This window comes from Scyliorhinus canicula, chromosome 13 (genome assembly GCF_902713615.1).
Source record: "Scyliorhinus canicula chromosome 13, sScyCan1.1, whole genome shotgun sequence".
NCBI lineage: Eukaryota > Metazoa > Chordata > Chondrichthyes > Carcharhiniformes > Scyliorhinidae > Scyliorhinus > Scyliorhinus canicula.
In genome coordinates this window covers 139943704-139964075 of record NC_052158.1, presented here as the reverse complement: position 1 = coordinate 139964075, position 20372 = coordinate 139943704, and the positions used below count along the sequence as shown (strand labels likewise).

Below are 20372 nucleotides of genomic sequence, written 5' to 3'. Positions count from 1 at the left end.
AAGGTGTTGAGGGCAATGAAATCCGGGATGAAACAGAAAAAGGAGAAATGTTAAGTTAAGTTGAGTTGTGTTGGCTATGGTAAAGACATCCTGGGAACATATCTTTGCTGGGAGAAGGGGTGAACTTTCAATCAGCCTTCCAGTCAAACCAGAAGAGCGGTTTTGAAGAAAGCAGTTTTGATGTTCTGATGTTGCCCTGTTCACAGCCCACCCACGAGAGAGACAGAGACCCCATGTGACTGCCCTTTATACCCCTGTTGGTCCAGCCCTCTAGTGATCATGTGGTGCTGCTATCTACCCATTAACCCCTTGTGCGCATGCACCGACAGAGATCACTGGGCAGCACGGTAGCATTGTGGATAGCACAATCGCTTCACAGCTCCAGGGTCCCAGGTTCGATTCCGGCTTGGGTCACTGTCTGTGCGGAGTCTGCACATCCTCCCCGTGTGTGCGTGGGTTTCCTCCGGGTGCTCCGGTTTCCTCCCACAGTCCAAAGATGTGCAGGTTAGGTGGATTGGCCATGATAAATTTCCCTTAGTGTCCCAAAATTGCCCTTAGTGTTGGGTGGGGTTACTGGGTTATGGGGATAGGGTGGAGGTGTTGACCTTGGGTAGGGTGCTCTTTCCAAGAGCCAGTGCAGACTCGATGGGCCGAATGGCCTCCTTCTGCACTGTAAATTCTATGATTCTATGATTCAATTAGGAATACTCAGTGGGAAAGATTGAAGTCACGTCAGTCCAAAGATAAGGTTAGGTGGATTGGTCATGCGACATTGCCCCTTGGTGCCCAAAAGGTTAGGTCGAGTGGATGGGTTACAAGGATAGGGTGGAGGCGTTAGCCTGAGTAGGGTGCTCTTTCCAAGGGCCAGTGAAGCCTCAACGGGCCGAATGTTCTTCTTCTGCACTGTGGGGATTCTATGATCTATGGTCTATGTGATACACTTGTAATAAATGCAACAGCAGTTTTGCCTTGGGTAATACTACTGGATTTTGAGAGTTATAATGATCATAATAATCTTTATTAGTGTCACAAGTCGGCTTGCAATGAAGTTACTGTGAAAAGCCCAGAGTTGCCACACTACGGCACCTGTTCGGGTTCAGAGGGAGAATTCAGAATGTCCAAATTACCTAACAGCATGCCTTTCGGGACTTGTCGGAGGAAACCAGAGCGCCGGGAGTAAATCCACAAAGAAATGGGAGAACGTGCACATTCTGCACAGACAGTGACCCAAGCTAGAAAACTGTTTTAAATATGTAACTGTAATATTTGTGTGCTAAAGTGTTTTCATTTGGTGAACAAATCTTTTCATTTTTAAAATCCCTAAAGTGTCACTGGAATTCTATGCTGCTGAGAACAGTAGATTTCTTCAAGGTTTCCGAATATAAAAAAAAAGGTATACTCCAGAAGTCGTCGTCTCTGAGATTTGGCTTGCTCAGAAATTAATATTTGCTGTGGTTATAACAACTTAAACAAGGAGAGAGGTTTTATATCAAGTGCCTTCTGCCACTCAAGTTGCTTGTTAAACTCTTCTATAAATCCTTCAAGAATGAAATATGTCCTTCAGTTTCAGAAAAATGCTACTCATATTCAATCTGGTAAGGCCCTCACAGCTACTCTTGGCATGGTGATTGGAAAGATATAGGAGGGAGTAAAACTTGAAAAGGGATTTGTCCTTGAAAATCTAGCCTCCTTCCAGTTTTCCAGTCGACTTAGTGGCACTTCAGGTGTCGTCTGGGATTGGAGTCCCAAGACCAGCAGTTTGCTCGACTTGAAAGCAAATTCATTGATTTGTCTATTTTTGCTTCCCCAAAACCTGCCTATTTCTACCCACCAACCCTACTTTCTTCTCAGCTGGTCATTTAACTCGCTTTAGGACATCAAAAATATCCACTACACCCCGATGCACCCAGCTGCCTTTAACAAGGAAAAAGATCCCTCGTCCTCACCAGTCAGATTTCTAACTTAATACATTCAACTGGAGAAACTGAAGAATAATTAAAGGGGATTCTGTTATGAATGCCTCACCGTTCCTCTGGTGCAGGCTTACGGGAAGGTGGTAATACAGTGGTATTGTCACTGGACTAGCAATCCAGAGATCCACGGTGATGCTCAGGGGTCCCAGGTTCGAATCCCAACATGGGAGATGGTGAAATTTGAATTCAACAAAAATCTGGAATTAAAAGTCTAACTGACCTTGAAACCATTGCCGATTGTCGTAAAAACCCATCTGGTTCACTAATGTCCTTCAGGGAAGGTAATCTGCCATCCTTACCCTGTCTGGTCTACAGGTGACTTCAGACCCACGCAGCGATGCAGTTGGCTCATAACTGCCCCTTCCACTGAAATAGCCTAGCAAGCCACTCAGTTCAAGGGCAATTAGGGATGGGCAACAATCCTGCGACACCCATACCCAAAGAATAAATTTTTTTAAATTTTAAATTGATTATGGCATATTGATAGTAATTACAAATTCCATGGTGCAGTTTGGCCCCTACATGTAGTATTCGGCCACAGTAACTGGAAATTACTAACACCCAATGTCTCGGGTCTGTAGTCTGGATATTTAATGTGATTCTCAGGGATGTCCACTTCATGCCCCAGTGAGGGAAATAAAGTCTTAGTTAAAAATTTGTGCCCTCTGCAAATTAAAGAATGAGCACTCTGGGGATTATGGCGTATGTTCTACTTTCCATATTTAGCGTCATCATTAGTCACTCTCAAATTAGGTGCATGGCAAGTCACATTTAAGTCAAAATCCCACTAAAATGTATCAACAGTATGCTTCATCCAAACCAAGAGTATTTTTGCACTTCTATATTTCCTATTCATTTTCCATAGCCATCTTTCAACTATCAGGTTGAGAATATCCAATTATGAATCCTCTCAGTTATACATAGATACTTAGAACATACAGTGCAGAAGGAGGCCATTCGACCCATCAAGTCTGCACCGACCCACTTAAGCGCTCATTTCCACCCTATCCCCATAACCCAATAACCCCTCCTAACCTTTTTGGATACTAAGGGCAATTTAGCATGGCCAATCCACCTAACCTCCACAGACTTTGGACTGTGGGAGGAAACCGGAGCACCTGGAGGAAACCCACGCAGACACCAGGAGAACGTGCAGACTCTGCACAGACAGTGACCCAGCAGGGAATAAAACCTGGGACCCTGGCACTGTGAAGCCACAGTGCTAGCCATGTGTGCTATCCCGAATTAGTGCTTCATTCTCTTGCTCAAGACTACAAAGACTTCATTTTACCATGTTGCCAGCTCTTGGAAAAGTCCAGGACCTCTGAAGCTAGGGCAAAAATTCAATAGCTAGAAAATTAAAACTGCATTCTGACTTGGCTTTGCTTGAAGTGAAGATGCAGAGTGAGATCGCCCGAGAGATCCATTGCAGAACCAGTAGCAAAGGACAGAAGAAGAAAAATCTCCACTGTGCAGCTGAGGACTCCAGAGATTGCTTGGAGGTCCAATTGGAATACCCATGGATTGCAGAGTAAAAGCACTAAGGAGGGGTTCTTGACCACCAGTAGTTTTAAAATATTTGCAGTCATTTAAAAGTCAGAGCCACTCATTTCCAAATGCACTACAGCCAGCCAGACTCGTGTCCATTATGGAACAAACCAAAACAGTCCAAATTCATCGGATCATGCTCACAATTGTACAAATTACTAGGTCGGGTTAGATGCAAAATGCAAATTGTAGGTACATTTCACCATCTTAAACAGCATCCTCAAATTCTACCCCTTTAAATTAGGCGCAAATTACTTGATCATTATTACCATTGTCTGGAATGCTATACCAACAATAAGCAAAAAGGTCTGCGAACCAACTAATACCTGCATGCAGATTTCTGTGAAGCAATATTCCATGCCATTTGAAATCATTAACCGACAACTACAATCCCAATATAAATTCTATTATAAATGACTGTTTACAAACTTCACATTTTTAACTTGTGACGGCTTCAACATCACAAAAAATGTGAACCATAACTTTTTATGCTTTGCAAAAAAATTAAAACATTGAGATATGGAATATAAACCTTGAGATTATTACAGCTTGCATTATGAAATAGCTACTCAGTAAATTCCGTCCATTTACAAACCAATTTGGATTAAATGACCACCACTCGTGTCAATGTAGAATGATTTTTTTCCTTCGTGCGTCCAGGTCATTTGCAAATCATTCACAAAACAAACCCAATATTTTGCAAGGTTGTGTGTCATTTTGTATTGTACAAGTCCAATGGAGGGAAAAAGAAGAGCACTTTGTCTATAAAATTTTGAAGAAAAATATATTCCATGTAAAAGACAATATTGTGAAGGAGGCACAGAATGACCACAATTTCTGTTTAATTCACATGCAAATCATTTCATCCACGTACTCAAAACTTGAATAGCCTGAACCTCGCAATCGAATAAAATGTACACATCAGAACAAAAGATAAAAAGAATGATTTTATAAAGTTTGTTAAGTAAGATGAAATAAGCAAGTTACAACTGAATCAACTTTCGTGAAAAGGTATAGCACCAATCATACCTGGAGAACCAGAGGCTCTGGGTTGAAAGCCAACGTCAGAAGTAGCTGCATTCGCTCAGAGTCTTTCAAATTCTTCATCAAAAAGCTTCCAGAATCCTTTGTTTCAGCATACCTGCGTACTATTCTGTCTAGGAGTCTTTGCGACGGACAATGCACGAAGTCTGACCACCCCTCGACAACATCGGGGGTCAGTAATCGAACTTCCCCGTTTAAACGAGAAAACTGAGTCTTGTAGATAGCTTGTGTGACATCACAACGGGGACGACCTGTGGCCCGTTTGCAGACCTTGTGGTCCATATCACTTAGTTCTTGATTAGAACCCAAGCGTTTGAGGACAATACGCCTCGCACCTTCTCTTGGTTCCCCATACTGAGCGAAGTAGACATTTTTCACATTCAAAAAGTCCAGTATTCGGAGACGGCCCCATGCTTCAAAAGTGATTTGGCCATTCATAAACTTACGACACCAGCTAGTACCAAAACAGGCTGGGCACTTGTTGAGGCTAATAAAGCGACGATCTGTAAGTTCATTCTTCTGAAATGAGGCAAATAACGAGTGCGTATTCAGCAACGTAAAAACCAAAAGGCTCACCACAAACAGGAACTTCAGACAACGGTACATGCGGCCAAACTTCAGCTTTAGCAATCGCCACATGGTTCTGCCTGCACTTCAGCTTTAATGACACATTTAGTAATTCTTAAGATTCTTTATGCCAGTCCATATCAACAAACGACCTACCCTTGCATACTATGTTTGTTTTTTAAAAATTTGATCAGACAAGCAAGCAAATGGCCCTGACCAGTTCCAAGGATCATATGTCTCATATCTTCAAGGTCTCAGCAAATCCGTGTAAAGTACTTTCTGTATTGTAGATTAGTCTAGAAAATAAGGAAAAACACATTACTTGCAACAACTTAATAGCCACATAACTATTAAATTCCAAATACTGAGCAATTTTCAGTTGCATTGCACATGGAGTCAAAAATCAAGCAGCAAAGTTTACAATTTAGGAGTTGCCAAAAGCTCAAGTTTCTCTGTAGTACAGGCCAAGGAGTTGGGAGATGCTACACTGAAGAACCTGTGTGGACAAATTTACATGAACATTTTCTACTATAAAAGAAAAAAAAACACAAACTGAAAAGTGTGATAAAGAAACAAAGTTTGGTGGTCAGGAAAAGTTTCCAAATGTGAGGTATAACATAATCTTTATTAGTGTCACAAGTAGGCTTACATTAACACTGCAATGAACACACTCCTGCACCTGTTCGAGTACACGGAGGGAGAATTCAGAATGTCCAACAAGCATGTCTTTTGGGACTTGCGGGAGGAAACTGGAGCACCCGGAATCACGCAGACAAGGGGAGAATGTGCAAGCTCCACACAGACAGTGACCCAAGCCGGGAATCAAACCTGGGATCCTGGCACGGTGAAGCAACTGTGCTACCATGCCGGTCCATATTTTGTTTAGCGTTTGCATGCTGTCATAGTTTCGTGTCAATTTTTTAAATTATAAATTCCCAATCCATACAGTAAACTGCCAGCTTGCATTTCACCACAATAACCCATTTCTCAATTTTTAAGAACGTTACAGCACGGGAAGCCATTCAACCCATCATATCTATGCTGGATCCTTAATTCAGGTATCCAATTAGTACCATTCGCCTAGCCTGTAAAATGTTTTAATTGTTTAATTGTTTATCAAATTCCTTTCAAATTTTACTATTCACAGAATCACAGAATTTAACAGTGCAGAGGCGGCGGTTCGGCCCAGAGTCTACACTGACACGTAAAAAACACCCACCCTATTTACCTAATCCCATTTACCAACACTTGGCTCATAGACTTGAATGTTATGATGTGCCAAGTACTCATCCAGGTCCTTTTGAAAGGATGCAAGGCATCGGCCTCTACCACCCTCCCAGGCAGTGCATTCTAGACCGTCACCATCCTCTGGGGAAAAAGGTTTTTGGTCACAAGCCCCCCTGAAACCTTCTGCCCCTGACCTTGAACTTGTCGTCGTCCCCCCCACCCACCGTGACTGACCCTTCAACTAAGGAGAAAACAGCTGCTCCCCAGAGTAGCAATGGAAGGGTTCTTTTCTAATTGGAGGGTTGTGACAAGTGGTGTTCCGCAGGATCAGTGCTGGGACCTTTGCTGTTCGTAGTATATATAAATGATTTGGAGGAAAATGTATCTGGTCTGATTAGTAAGTTTGCAGACGACACAAAGGTAGGTGAAATTGCGGATAGCGGTGAGGACTGTCAGAGGATACAGCAGGATTTAAATCGTTTGGAGACTTGGGCAGAGAGATGGCAGATGGAGTTGAATCCGGACAAATGTGAGGTAATACATTTTGGAAGGTCTAATGCAGATAGAGAATATACAGTGAACGGTAGAACCCTCAAGAGTATTGAAAGCCAGACGGATCTAGGTGTACAGGTCCACAGGTCCACAGGTCACTGAAAGGGGAAACACAGGTGGAGAAGGTAGTCATTGGCCGGGGCACTGAGAATAAGAATTGGCAAGTCATGTTGCAGCTGTACAGAACCTTAGTTAGGCCACACTTGGGAGTATCGTGTTCAATTCTGATAGTCACACTACCTGAAGGATGTGGAGGCTTTAGAGAGGGTGCAGAAGAGATTTACCAGGATGTTGCCTGGTATGGAGGGCATTAGCTATGAGGAGCAATTGAATAAACTCGGTTTGTTCTCACTGGAACGACGGAGGTGGAGGGGCGACCTGATAGAGGTCTACAAAATTATGAGGGGCATAGACAGGGTGGATAGTCAGAGGCTTTTCCCCAGGGTAGAGGGGTCAATTACTAGGGGGCATAGGTTTACGGTGCGAGGGGCAAGGTTTAGAGGAGATGTACGAGGCAAGTGTTTTTTTTACACAGAGGGTAGTGGGTGCCTGGATCTCGCTGCCGGAAGAGCTGGAGGAAGCAGGGACGATAGTGACATTAAGGGGCATCTTGACAAATACATGAATAGGATGGAAATAGAGGAATACGGACCCAGGAAGTGTAGAAGATTTTAGTTTAGACGGGCAGCATGGTCGGCACGGGCTTGGAGAGCCGAAGGGCCTGTTCCTGTGCTGTACTTTTCTTTGTTCTTTGTTCATCCACCCTGTCTTGTGCCCCTCAATCTTGTGCACCTCGATCAGGTCACCCCACAGTCTTCTCTGCTCCAACGAAAACAACCCAAGCCCATCCAACTTCTCTTCATATCTTAAATGTTCCATCCCAGGCAATAACCTGGTGAATCTTGTGCAATTGCATCCTTCCTATAAATGTGGCAACCAGAAGTGCACACAGTACTCCAGCTGTTGCCTCACTAAAGTTCTATACAACTCCAACATGACCTCAAGTGGCCCATATGTCTTTTTCATCACCCTATCATCCTGCCCTTCTGAGATCAATAGATAAACACGCCAAGGTAATTTTGTTCCTCAGAACTTCCTAGTGTCAAGCCATTCATTGAATACTTCCTCGTCAAATTACTCCTTCCACATGCATCACCTCACACTTTTCAGGATTAAATTCCATCTGCCACTTTTCTGCGCATTTGACCATCCCGTCCATATATTCCTGTAACCCAATACACCCAAACTCACTGTTAAACACCCAGGCAATCTTTGTGTCATCCACAAGTATACTGATTTTATCCTCCACAGTTATCTATGTCGTTTATATAAATGGAAATAGGGGACCCAGCACAAACTCCCTTGGCAAGCTATTGGACATTAGCTTTCTCAATCTCGGTCTTCTGCAATTTTGAATCCATCTTATCAAATTACCTTATATCCCATGTGCATTTGCCTTCTTTATAAGTCTTCCACGTGGTACCTTGTCAAAGGCTTTGCTGAAATCCGTATAAACTACATCAGCTGGTCACCTCCTCAAAAAATTCAATCAAATTTATTTGGCATAACGTCGCTCAGACAAAGCCATACTGACTACCCTGATCAAACCTTGCCCCTCCAAGTGGAAATAGATTCTCTCCTTCAGAATTTTCTCCAATAGTTTCCCTACCACTGACGTGAGACTCACTGGTCTGTAATTTCTCTACAACATTTCTGAAACAGTGGGACCACATTAGCTGCTCTCCAGTTGTCTGGCCCCTCTCCCGTCGCCAGTGAGGAATTAGAAATTTGGATCACAATTTAAATTTGCTCCCATCACCCTTTCAGACAGCAAATTCCAGATCACAGCAACTTGCTACAAAAATAAACCTACAAGTAATACACAGAAAAAATAATACATAAAAAATACACATAAAACATAATCTGGAGTGATCTCTTTGCTTTTATATTTACTCGTCTTTTTTCTTGGACCAGAACAAGTTTGCTTATGAACAAAATGCTCAGCAGGTGCCTTCAAGAGCGATGCAAAGATAATGAACAGAATTTTGCACAGAAACAAAATTTCTTTTTAAATGCTGCAAAATTACTTAACAGAAGCATGGTGCAAATAACTTTTTAGCATTTTTCATTGAATGTCTCATTAATTTAGTCAAAAGGCTTTGTTATCAACTCGTATGAGTAATAAGGAAATAATCTAACTGCTTCCTAAAATGCACAAGATTGGTGCAATTTTATGAAAAAATAACCCTGGGTGCATCAGATTTACTCTTACACATTGTTGCTTTATTCACAAGGTATTTTTGTCCGTTTTCAGATAAGATTAGTTTATTCAGATTATAGTTGATTGGCAGGTCACTGTACTGTCAACCACCTGCTGCCTTCCCCACACTGGCAGGAGTAGACTTAATTCAGAACTAAATTACCAGATTACTGCAGCATGTAGAAAAATCCAGCAATCTGGTGTTCCAAGTGCAACTAAGCTAATTTTGCAACAAGCTCGAATCCATCCCCGCTGACTAGGTTCCTAAAACTATAGGTTCCTAAAACTTCAAAAACGAAGAGGAGAAATGCTCAAGTTACAGTGTGACACCAAAATTAAATCCCATAAACTAACATATATGCTGTCCGCATCAAACCAGACGCATTCTGGGCAATTCCTCAGAATTCTATACACATTTCCTTCGAACAAAAATTACTATTTAATGCTTTTATTTTGAAACACAAGTAATCCGAAACGAGCACCATCATATAAGATCCAGATTAAGTGCTCCTCATATTTTGGCCCAAGCCCAATTGCCTAATTGCCAAATTTCTATGCATGAGTGCTTGACCTCCAGAGCCAGCTTACCGATGTTGACAGGACAAACTTGAGCAGACTGCCAAGTGGCAATGGAACACAGTAGATGGAAGTTGCCACACTTTAAGCAAACAGCCAGTGCAGGAGAACAGTTGGCACTTTCCCCTCAGTAACTGCCCAAAATAAGAGATCAAACAAAATAAAAAAGTTGTTAAAATATATATATGTTGCAGTAAATTTATTTAAGTATGCCCTTGCGAGCTTTTGATGCCTCCATTATAGGTGATAGTCCCCGCTTACTCTCACCTCTGTCAGGAGGTTGAGAGTTCAAATCCCACACCAGAGACTTAAGCAGGCTATGCAAGCGAACAATCTGTGTAATACTGAGCAAGTGCTAAGCTGTTATGAACACAATCTAACAAACGGGAAAGCATACCAATATAGTCCAGATGGTCATATAAAATCTCAACATTATTCAAGCAGGATCCTCGCTGCCCTGGCCAACATCTATCCTTCAACCAACACTTAAAACATATTATCTGACATATTTCTTTGCTGAATGCGAGAGCTTGCTGTGCACAAAATTGGTTGCTGCATTTTCTCTATTACAACTGTGACTAGTGCTTCATTGCCCATCCAGCCCTGAGATCACAAGGAGGTGCTGTACAAATGCATGTTCTTCCTCTAACTTTTGATTTGAAGGCTTCAACGTCTCTCAAAAATACAATCCCCGACTTCATTTTATTGCCCAGATGTCTTCAGTTGAATTTAGGTTTAAGCAGTAGAGCAAATTTTCCAGATGCTTCAGTAGCATCCTTTCACCAAGAATGATTTTTCTTAGAAAAACAAAATCCGTAGATGCTGAAATTCTGAAATAAAAATAATTCTGGAAATACTCAGGTCTAACAATGTCTTTAGAATTTCTCTCTCTCTCCACAGATGCTGTCTGACCCGAGTATTTCCAGCATTTTCTGTTTTTATTTGTTTTTCTTTAGCTTCTGCTCAGATATCCTTCAAAATTATTTGAAGGTAAAAAACAAGTTTTAAAATCTAAACATTAATCAGAATGTTTTTTTTTTAAAACACAAACTCAGCTCGAGAAAAAAAAGTACACACACCTGAAAATATAGCAAGTGAGTTCAGGTGAAGAATTAACGTCAAAGCATGGCAGAGAACTAGATCTTATGGCGTCACAGCCAACAAAAGGGTTCAATTATTTCACCTGTGCCTTGATAAAAGATTAAATCTGTAAATGTTGTAATTACCACCATCTAGGAAGGTGATTTGAATTGCTGACACCTCAGGGAAAGAAATAAATAGCAAGTGACAGAAACACTTTCCAGTTGAACTTTAATCATTTAATTTCAAGAAATAGTTAAATTCTGAAGCAAATAAAGTTTGTAAGAGATAGAAAGGGGTGTTGAAAGGGAGAAAGGATTTGAATACTGTTGAAAAATGGCATGTTGTCGAAGCTTTTTGGTCTTGCACGCATCAGGACAAATGCAACATTTCAAAACCAAAAGGAGCCAATTGGTCAAGGAGTAGGTTCTGATTGGCTGAGGTGCCCTATTGTTTTCTCCATGACATCACCTCACCCAATATAAGAATCGCATGTTGAAACTACATATTTGCAGCGTAAAACAGCTAATTTCGCGTGTTACTCAACCTTTTGAGATATGGTACCATTCCAGGATAATTTGAGGTGACTGGCCACTTCAGTCTGAAAGTGCCAGCATTCAGCCTAATTGTGAGTATGTGTAACACAAGCAAGCAATGATCTGATTGCGATAGCTATTAGCTCGCTGGATATCTTTATTATGGACATCCCTATTTCAGTGTCAGCCTGGAAGGTGGAAAAATTATTTGGACCAACACGAGTGGTCTTTTCCACTAACAGGATGCTGCCATTCACCCAGAAAGACATTCTTCCTATCACACAAATGAGTAATGTAGTGCATGAATTTCAGCACCAGTGCAATACTTTTGACTGTTCGCAATAGGCAGAGTACTAACTGCACTCAACCAGCCAGTGCTTGCAAAACTTAGAACATGATGTCTAACATTAGATGTGATTCCATGAGTGGATAGCACTTGCTGAACAATCCTAAGAGTGCTAAGAATTAAATCATCAATAGAAGATCACTTGGGTTAACAATGTGGCTCACTTACGCTTGCTAGAAGCTATGTAAATTCATAGCATGTCCAGGCATTGTGCCTTCTTTGAATTCAACAAACGCATGAGGGAACGATAGTTCCCTGGTGCATTGTCCATGGTAACACCTGGCCAGAGTCGATTTGCCAACCAATCAGCACCCTTTACTCATGCAATTTAATTTTCTGCCTCCTTGGAGTTTTGGCTAGTGTCTGACCTGATGAGTGCAAGATGTAAAGCTTCAGTAGCATGTCTCTTTTTCCAAGCAATGCAGCTTAACATATCTAGCTGTCAATGCCTCATTAACTTGCAAGCCTTAAAAAAGGAACATATGCCTTCAGACATATGCCACTCTTGAACAACTGAATGGAAATAGTTTTTCCTTTGAAATGATATCAAAAAGGCTGCTTTGTACACGGCACATCAGATTTTGTTTATTCAGTTAGAAGTTTTATTCGGTCCCCATGAGGTGTAGATTCTTTTTACCTACTTAAATATTGTTTAGTAGTAATCTTTATCGGACAGATGTAAAAGGGTATCTTCACTGGAACAAAATACATCCAGACTGTGCAAGTATGGCAAGTAAATTATAAGCAGGGATAAATGTGATTAATTGCAAATTTTGGCTGCAGAGATCAAAGATGGTCAAAGTTGAGCCTGCTAACTCAGATACAATTACAAACCTGCAGCGTGGGCTCAGCCTGAACAGACAATCCAGGTGGATCAGATAAGTCCACTGCCAAAGGAACTTAACATTACACCAGCTGTCATTACAAGGGGGACCCACTTTGTGTATTATAATGTCCAGACTGGCGAGCCCAGTGCATATAGTTTTACACAGAAATAATGACCACGTCTTGTCATGCACTTGCATGATAATTCTAACAGCTTCGATAAAGCAAACATTTCTCATTACTAGCATTCCAAGTGTGATCTCTCAAATTAAAATTAAAATGCACAAGGGGGTGGTAGAAATTAGAGATTTGTTTCTGGAGGGGCAGTTTGTGGGTTTGGAGGAGCTGATGGAGAAGTATGGGATCCCACGGACCAAGACTTGCCGGTCTATGCAGGTGCAGGATTGTTGTGAGGAAGATCTTTCCGACATTCCCAGTGATGCCGTCATCCTCATTGTTAAGACAGTGTGCTGCCGGTAGCGAGCACCTCAGGGATTCATGGGAGGATTCAGCAGGAAGATATGGTACCGTTGGAGGGGGTTAAGGCTAAGTGGGAGGAGGAGTTAGGGATGGCTCAAAGTGTTGCGCAGGGTGAACGCCATAACTTTGTTTGCAAGATTAGGGTTGATTCAATTAAAGGTGGTGCACAGGGCACATTTAACACGGTTGAGGAAAAGCCAGCTGTTTGTGGGAGTGGAGGATAAGTGTGGGAGGGGCCTGGCTAATCATGTTCAGGTATTGCCCTGTCCTGGGGAGATTTGGGGGCTTGTTCTTCAGCACCATGTCAGCAATCTTGCAAATGGATTTGCAGCCCAATTCCCTAGGGGCCATATGTGGGGTGTCAAACCTGCAGGTGGGGCTGGATGTTTTAGCTTTTGCCTTGCTGACTCCTCGCAGGCAGTTCCTATTGGGGTGGAGGTCAGCTTCTCCGCCTGGTGCCTCAGTATGGCTGAGGGACTTAATGGAATTCCTACACCTGGAAAAAGTTACGGTCACCTTGAGAGGGGTTCTATAAAAGATGGAGCCGTTCATTCTGTATTTCAAGGAGTTGGTCGCAGTCAGCTGCTGGGGGAGGGGGTGGGGGTGTTGTGGGTGTTTTTTTTGTACTAGTTCTGTTTGGGGTGGGTGTTTTCCTTTTTATGTATAAAATGTTAAAAATTTAATTAAAATATTGTAAAAACAAAATGTAGCCACAGCAAAGTATTCAATGACACAAAGTAATTTCTCCATGAATGTGTGAAAACGTTTAACGGTCAACTAAATTAGGTAATTTGCTTGGAGACTAGACTAACACAGATAAGTCTGGCTAAACTTCTGTCAATATTTATACATGGTAATGATTGGATCCAATCTATTTGTTCATAGATGCTGGGTTTTCAGCATTGCGAATCGGCACTCCCTTACTGTCACCTCCACCCGCTCCACAACCCCACACTCGTTGGCACTAACAGCTTGGTGTTTCATATGTTCACTCAACTGGACAGAAAATCCAGCTAGGAAAAGAGATTGGGATCAATACCAGAAGTGGTTAGTGAGGCGGCATGTGGCGCAGTGGATAGCACTGGGACTGCGGCGCTGAGGACCCGGGTTCGAATCCCAGTCCTGGGTCACTGTCCGTGTGGAATTTGCACATTCTCCCCGTGTCTGCGTGGAATTCACCCCCACAACCCAAACATGTGCAGGATAGGTGGATTGGCCATATCTTTTTATTTAAAAATATATACAAGGCCAAACGGTACAAACACTAATTTTGTGTTGGAGAAACAGGATATCCTCCCCTCAGTACCAATGTACGGGAAGGGGTGGGGTGGGGTGGATACTCTTGATTATTAAAACAGTTCACACCACGTTTCTACAAAAAACAAATGGTACAAGCACTAAACTGCGCTGGAGAGACCAGATAACCTTGCCTTTGTACCAACAGAAGGGAAAGGAAAGGGGGTGGTGGGGAGAGAGGGGAGAGGGTGGTGGGGAGGGAGGGAGTCAGAGGGTTGGTGAAGGGGGTGCCCCAAAAAAGCACTGCCTGAACTATTTACGGAGACAGAAAAACAAAAGAACCTTCAATTATGGTGTGCCAGATTCTGGGAGTCCCCCAGAGGTGAGGGGCGACACAGCGTCAGGCATGAGTGAGACCCGCACCCCGCGACAGAGCGTCTCGTGCACTCTGCGCTCCCGACACTGGGCGGCTGACAGCCTTTGGACAGTCACCCTCCGGGCCCGAATCCTACACCACACTGAGTGCAGCGGGCGACATGGGCCCGCCAACCAACTCAGGGGCTGCCTTGATCCCACCACCGGGATCATCGACAGGCGGGATCTCCTCAGGCCCCTCCCACGGTCCCGGGCAAGCGGGAGGCGGTGGTGCAGATGCCTAGGTGGATTGGCTATGCTAAATTGCCCTTTAATTGGAAAAAAAATAAATAATTGGGTGGTTAAGTGAAACACGTGCAATTTTAATTAAAAGCATAATTTTCAACAAGGTTTCTGTCCTCATAGTACTGAATGTATGGACTGAAAGGGGAGGGGAAAAGATACAACACAAGGATCCTTTCAATTACCTAATTTGCTGATTTCTGTCCCTACCAAAATCTTGTGTCGTTTGAACTTTCACCAATTTTAACTCTGTCATAACCCCCAAGAAAGACAGGTCAGTCAGTGTATTTTCTAAATGGCAAAAAGCAAGGAACTGTGAATGAGTAGAGAGGTTTGTGTCCAAGTACAGAAATTACTAACTGCTAGCAGACATATTAATCTAATATCATTAGTTTACGAGGACAGGTTGCATAGAACAGTTCTGTATTCAATCTTTCTTTTAAGCACATCTTGACACACGCACGCCTTTATCCCCTTCGGGAACTGATTCCAGAGTTGATTATCAGCCCATTGAACTGTGTTATGAATGCTCCTTCCGCGGCCATCAAGTCGTAGCATTGGACCTGAACCCAGAGCTACTGGTCCAGAGAGTCGCTGCCATGGTGCCACAAAACCTCCAACATCAGGAAAACATTTCCCAAATATTCCTCAACTTACCTAAACTATTCTCTTATATATATTTTCTGTGTACATAACAGCAAATATACTTTGTTCAAAAGCCCAATAAAACACATTTAGAAAAAAAAAACTTACCTAAACTGGCACTAATCCTTCCTTCTTGGGATGTAACAATGGTATTCTCCCCCTCCCTCCTCTATACAAGGCCCTCTCTAATTTGACCACAAACAATCAAATTAAAGTCTTTTTCAGGGACACAGTAAAACTGCACTCCTTAGCTAAAGGATGATCCCCATAACACTTCTTATAATCTTCCCTTCACATTTGGGTCTATCCAATGGTTCATTGCATACACCAAAGTAAATAACAGATCCATTAAAGTGCACAATGTAAATACATAAACATAGCCATTGGGTGCATCATACAGAATATATTGCTACAACAGGAGAGAAGATGCGTAGAACTATCAGTTCAGTCCATAATGGGGCCATTCAAGAGTCTGATAACAGTGGGAAAGGAGCTGTATTTGGATTTATCGGTGCATTCCAAACTTTTGTATCTTCTGCCCAATGGAAGAGGTTGGAAGAGGGAATAACCCAGATTGGAGGGGTCTTTGATTATGCTGCCCGCTTTCTCAAGGCAGTGGGAGATGTAGACAGAGTCGGGAGGTGGGTTTGTATGATGGACTGGGCTGTGCTCATGACCCTCTGTAGTTTCTTACGGTCTTGGGCCAAGCAATTGCCTTACCAAGCTATGATGCAGCCAGGTAGGATGTTTTCTATGGTACGTCTATAAAAGTTGTTAAAGTCATTATGGACATGCCGAATTTTGTTAGTTTCCTGAGGAAGTATAGGCGCTGCCGTGATTTCTCTGTCATAGCATTGACGTGGGTGGACCAGGACAGATTGGTGGTGATGTTTACACCTAGAAATTTGAAGCTGTCAACCATCTCCACCTCGGTACCATTGACACCGGCAGGGGCATGTGCGACACTTTGCTTCCTGAAGTCAATGACCAGCTCCTTAGTTTTGCTGCCATTGAGGGAAGGATTGTTGCCGTTGCACCATGCCACTAAGTTCTCTATCTCCCTTCTGTACTTTGACTCATCGTTGTTTGAGATCCAGGCCACTACGGTCATGTCGTCAGCAAACTTGTAGATGGAGTTGGAGCCGAATTTTGCCACACAGTCGTGTGTGTACAAGCAGTATAGTAGGGGGCTAGGTACACAGCGTTGTGGTGCCCTGATATTGAGGACTATCGTAGAGAGGTGTCATTGTTTATCCTTATGGATTGCAGTCTGCGTGTCACGAAGTCGAGGATCCAGTTGCAAAGAGAGGAGCCACGTCCTGGTTTTGGAGTTTAGCTGAGATGTCCTAGGTTTGAGTTTGGCTGGGATCATGGTGCTGAAGGAGGAGCTCTATTCAATGAACAGGTGTCTGACGTACGGAGACGCAGTCTCACCCCAGATGAAGTCAAGTTTATCAAAGTTAGGCCAAGTCCTTACATTCTGTATTCAATTGAATGTAGGAGGATTAAGGAGTGATCTAATGGAATTGTTTCTGATTAAAGGATTTGAGAGCTCCTCACTGACTAGGAGGGCAGCCTGGCGGCACAGTGGCTAGCACTGCTGCTTCAGCAGCAGGGACCCAGGTTAGATTCTGGCCTTGCGTGACTGTCTGTGTGGAGTTTGCAGTGTTTTCCAGTGTCTGCGTTGGTTTCCTCCCACAGTTCACAGGTTAGATGGAGTTAACGAGTTACAGGGATAGGGAGTAATCCTGGGTTGTTAAGTGGGCAATTATGGCATCTTTAGATATTACACTGCAACCAGTTTACAAACTCTAATTTCGTTATTTACTGGAGAAGTTAAAGTCTTCAGTTCTGACTGAGAAACAATCTGCCAATTGTAAAAAGATATCACAAGGATAAAATCTGCCAGTGGGAGCTGGCTTCCAGGCAGAAACTCCACAGTTAAAACTCAAGGTCAGGACGGCATGTGGCACAGTGGTTAGCACTGGGTCTGCAGCACAGAGGACCTGGGTTTGAATCCTAGCCCTGGGTCATTGTCCATGTGGAGCTTGCACAATCTCCCCATGTCTGCACGGGTTTCATCCCCCACAACCCAAAGATGTGCAGGTTAGATGGATTGGCCACGCTAAATTGCCCCCTAATTGGGAAAAAAAATAATTGGGTACTCTAAACTTATTTTAAAAAGACAAAGAAAACCCCAAAAAAACTCACGGTCAGTCTATGTGGGACTGTCTACCATTTGCTCTAGCTCCAAGAGGTCTGCCGATAACGACAAGGAGCAGTGATGGATAGCATCCATACCTTGAGAGAATTTGTTAAACAGCAGAGGAAGATAATTGATAGCTACACCCCAAATGTCAGACTACCAATTTCTTCAACTGCAAGTCAACACGCCTTTATGGTGACTGGTTTAATTAAGCATATGGACCTTTGATGCGATTGGTTAATTATTCTCATACTATACATGATGTAACCTTAATTGATAGTCATGATTGGACATGTATAGCTAGTCATAAATGTTTGGAGTATGCTAACGTCTTGTAACTGAATCTTGCATATCTGTCTGTTCTATTCTGGAATCTGTACTCTCTGGCGTCCCAATTTGGAATGCCAATAGCTGTAGCTGGAAATAAAGGCCAAGTTTTAACTGCAACAGTCTTCGTATGGTTTCTTGTGAGTGGAAGAATGAAGTAAGCTGTATTTTTCTCCACAACAGTGGGGTGCTCATTCTGAGGGTCAGTGCAGACCCGATGGGCTGAATGGCCTCCTTCTGCACTCCATGGATTCTATGCTATTTAGCCAGTCATAAACGAGGGTAAATAATCCTGAAATCAGAGCTAGATCATTCACGGGTGATGTCAGAAGGACTTGTTGAGACAAAAGGCAGTGGAAAGTTAGAACATTTTGCTTGGCAGGTATATCAAGGCTTATGGAACTGTAATTTGTGAATGGAGTCAAGATTGGATTGGATTGGATTTGTTTATTGACACGTGTACCGAGGTACAGTGAAAAGCACTTTTCTGCGAGCAGCTCAACAGATTATTAAGTACATGGGAAGAAAAGGGAAAAAAAGAGAGAGGTTAGTAACAATGTTAGTTTTAGAATTAACTTTTAAAAGATTAGAATGAGTAGAAGTTAAGTAAAAAGTGGATCTGTTGGGGAGAGCTCGCAGAGAGTCGCCTCGCTCTGGCACCATCTTGGAAGTAAAAAAAAATACAAATTAAAAATACAAAAAGATGCAAATCAGCCATGGTCAGCAAAAGGGCACAAGGGACTCAATGCCTACTCCTGCTCTCATGTTCCTTTGCAAATGAAAATGTTGTCCCAGAGTTATGTCTGGTGGCCAGACCTCGACACCGACATTGAGAAGGTGGCCCAAAACTGCTCCATTTGCCAGGAGCATCAGAAGCTTCCGCCGGCCGCACCCCTACATCACTGGGAATGGCCAGGGCGGCCTTGGGCGCGCTTGCATGCGGATATCGCCGTTCATCACGGAAGCGCCGGTCTCCATCTCGTTACACGCCGCCCGATCCAGCTCCTCGTGCAAATGGTGTCCTGCCTGCGGCAAAATAGGTCCGTCGCCATCCTTCGCCAGGGTCTTCGGTGGATTTCTTGGACTTTGGGGATGGGGGGGGGGGGGGTTATAACCTGCCTGCTTACCATTGGCTGGGGACTAATGGCAATCCAACAATCCTATGGGAGTATGAGCTTCCCCAATGAGGGGGGCGGAGAAATCATTAGCAGACTACCTGCATAAATAGAGCTGGCCAGTTTGGAACCAGCAGAGAGAGAGGAGTGAGCAGCAAGGGAAGTTGCTGCTGCTGTTGTATATATATATGTTATTGTAAATAAATGTTATTTCTTTGTATCCTGAAAACTCATGCTGGATTCTTCGTGGCCCTCACAAAACTGGCGACGAGGGTTAAAGTGAATAGCTATCTACACTGCTGAAGCCACCTCCCTGGATTTTTGTTGAATACAGGTTCGAAGTTGTTTTCTATTACACCATGCCTCTGTATGGACGTTTGGATGTTTTTGATGCTGCGCTAGAAAGCTGGAACCAGTACGCACAATGGATGTGTTACTATTTCCGGGCAAACAACATCACCGAAAACGAGCGCCAGGTGGTCATATTGCTCACCGCCTGCGGCCCGCATACGTTTGGGGTGATTAGGAGCCTTACGTACCCAGCTGCGCCGGACACCAAAACATTTGATTAACTTTGAACTTAGTGGGGCAACATTTTAATCCAACCCCATCCACGATAGTCCAACGTTACTGATTTAATACCGCTGAGAGGACCCCAGGAGAATCCCTTGCCGACTTTCTATCCAGGCTACGCAGGATTGCGGAGTACTGTGACTATGGCGAGACCTTGTCAGAAATGTTACGCGACCATTTGGTTTGCGGTATTAACAATGCAGCCACCCAGATAAAGTTGTTAGCCGAGCCAACATTGACTTTTCAACAGGCCATTCAAATAGTATTGTCCCGAGAGAGCGCAGACCGAGGAGTGCAGGAGCTACAGGGAATGGAGGTGCATGCCTTGGAGCGCAACCCCATCCGCCCGAAAGCATCCCCCTGCACCCCTGCGGTACCTTGGGCAAGGCGACGTCCGGATCTACGCCAGTGACCATGGGACATTACTCCCCGAAGGGAGCCTTCTCCAGAATCAATGAATGAGGAGCCATGTCCGTGTCAGACATGTAGGTGCCGACCCCTTCGCGGACGCCAGTCCTGGGGGTGCCAGAGGCGCCATCGTTCCAACCGAAACTGGGGCCAGCCCAGGGGCCGTACCTTTCATTTGAATGAACCTGCGG

The 20372-nt window shown here is 43.5% G+C and overlaps 1 protein-coding gene across 7 annotated transcripts in view; it reads right to left on the bottom strand.

Moving 5' to 3' along the window:
* dipk2ab (divergent protein kinase domain 2Ab) overlaps positions 1–20372 on the bottom strand; it is a 242217-nt gene that overhangs the window by 204113 nt on the left and 17732 nt on the right. For 2 of the 7 annotated variants that reach the window (XM_038816604.1, XM_038816603.1), the window contains 2 exons: positions 5289–5428; positions 4551–5084 (listed from right to left, as the gene is read on the bottom strand). The exons of 1 other annotated variant lie outside the window; for it this stretch is intronic. In XM_038816604.1, coding sequence (XP_038672532.1) covers positions 4551–5003 — 453 coding nt within the window. In that variant the 5' untranslated portion in view covers positions 5004–5084; positions 5289–5428. Of the gene's footprint in view, positions 1–4550; positions 5429–9759; positions 9882–20372 lie in introns of those variants that run through there. 4 more of the 7 variants (XM_038816601.1, XM_038816600.1, XM_038816602.1 and 1 more) reach the window with 3 other exon arrangements.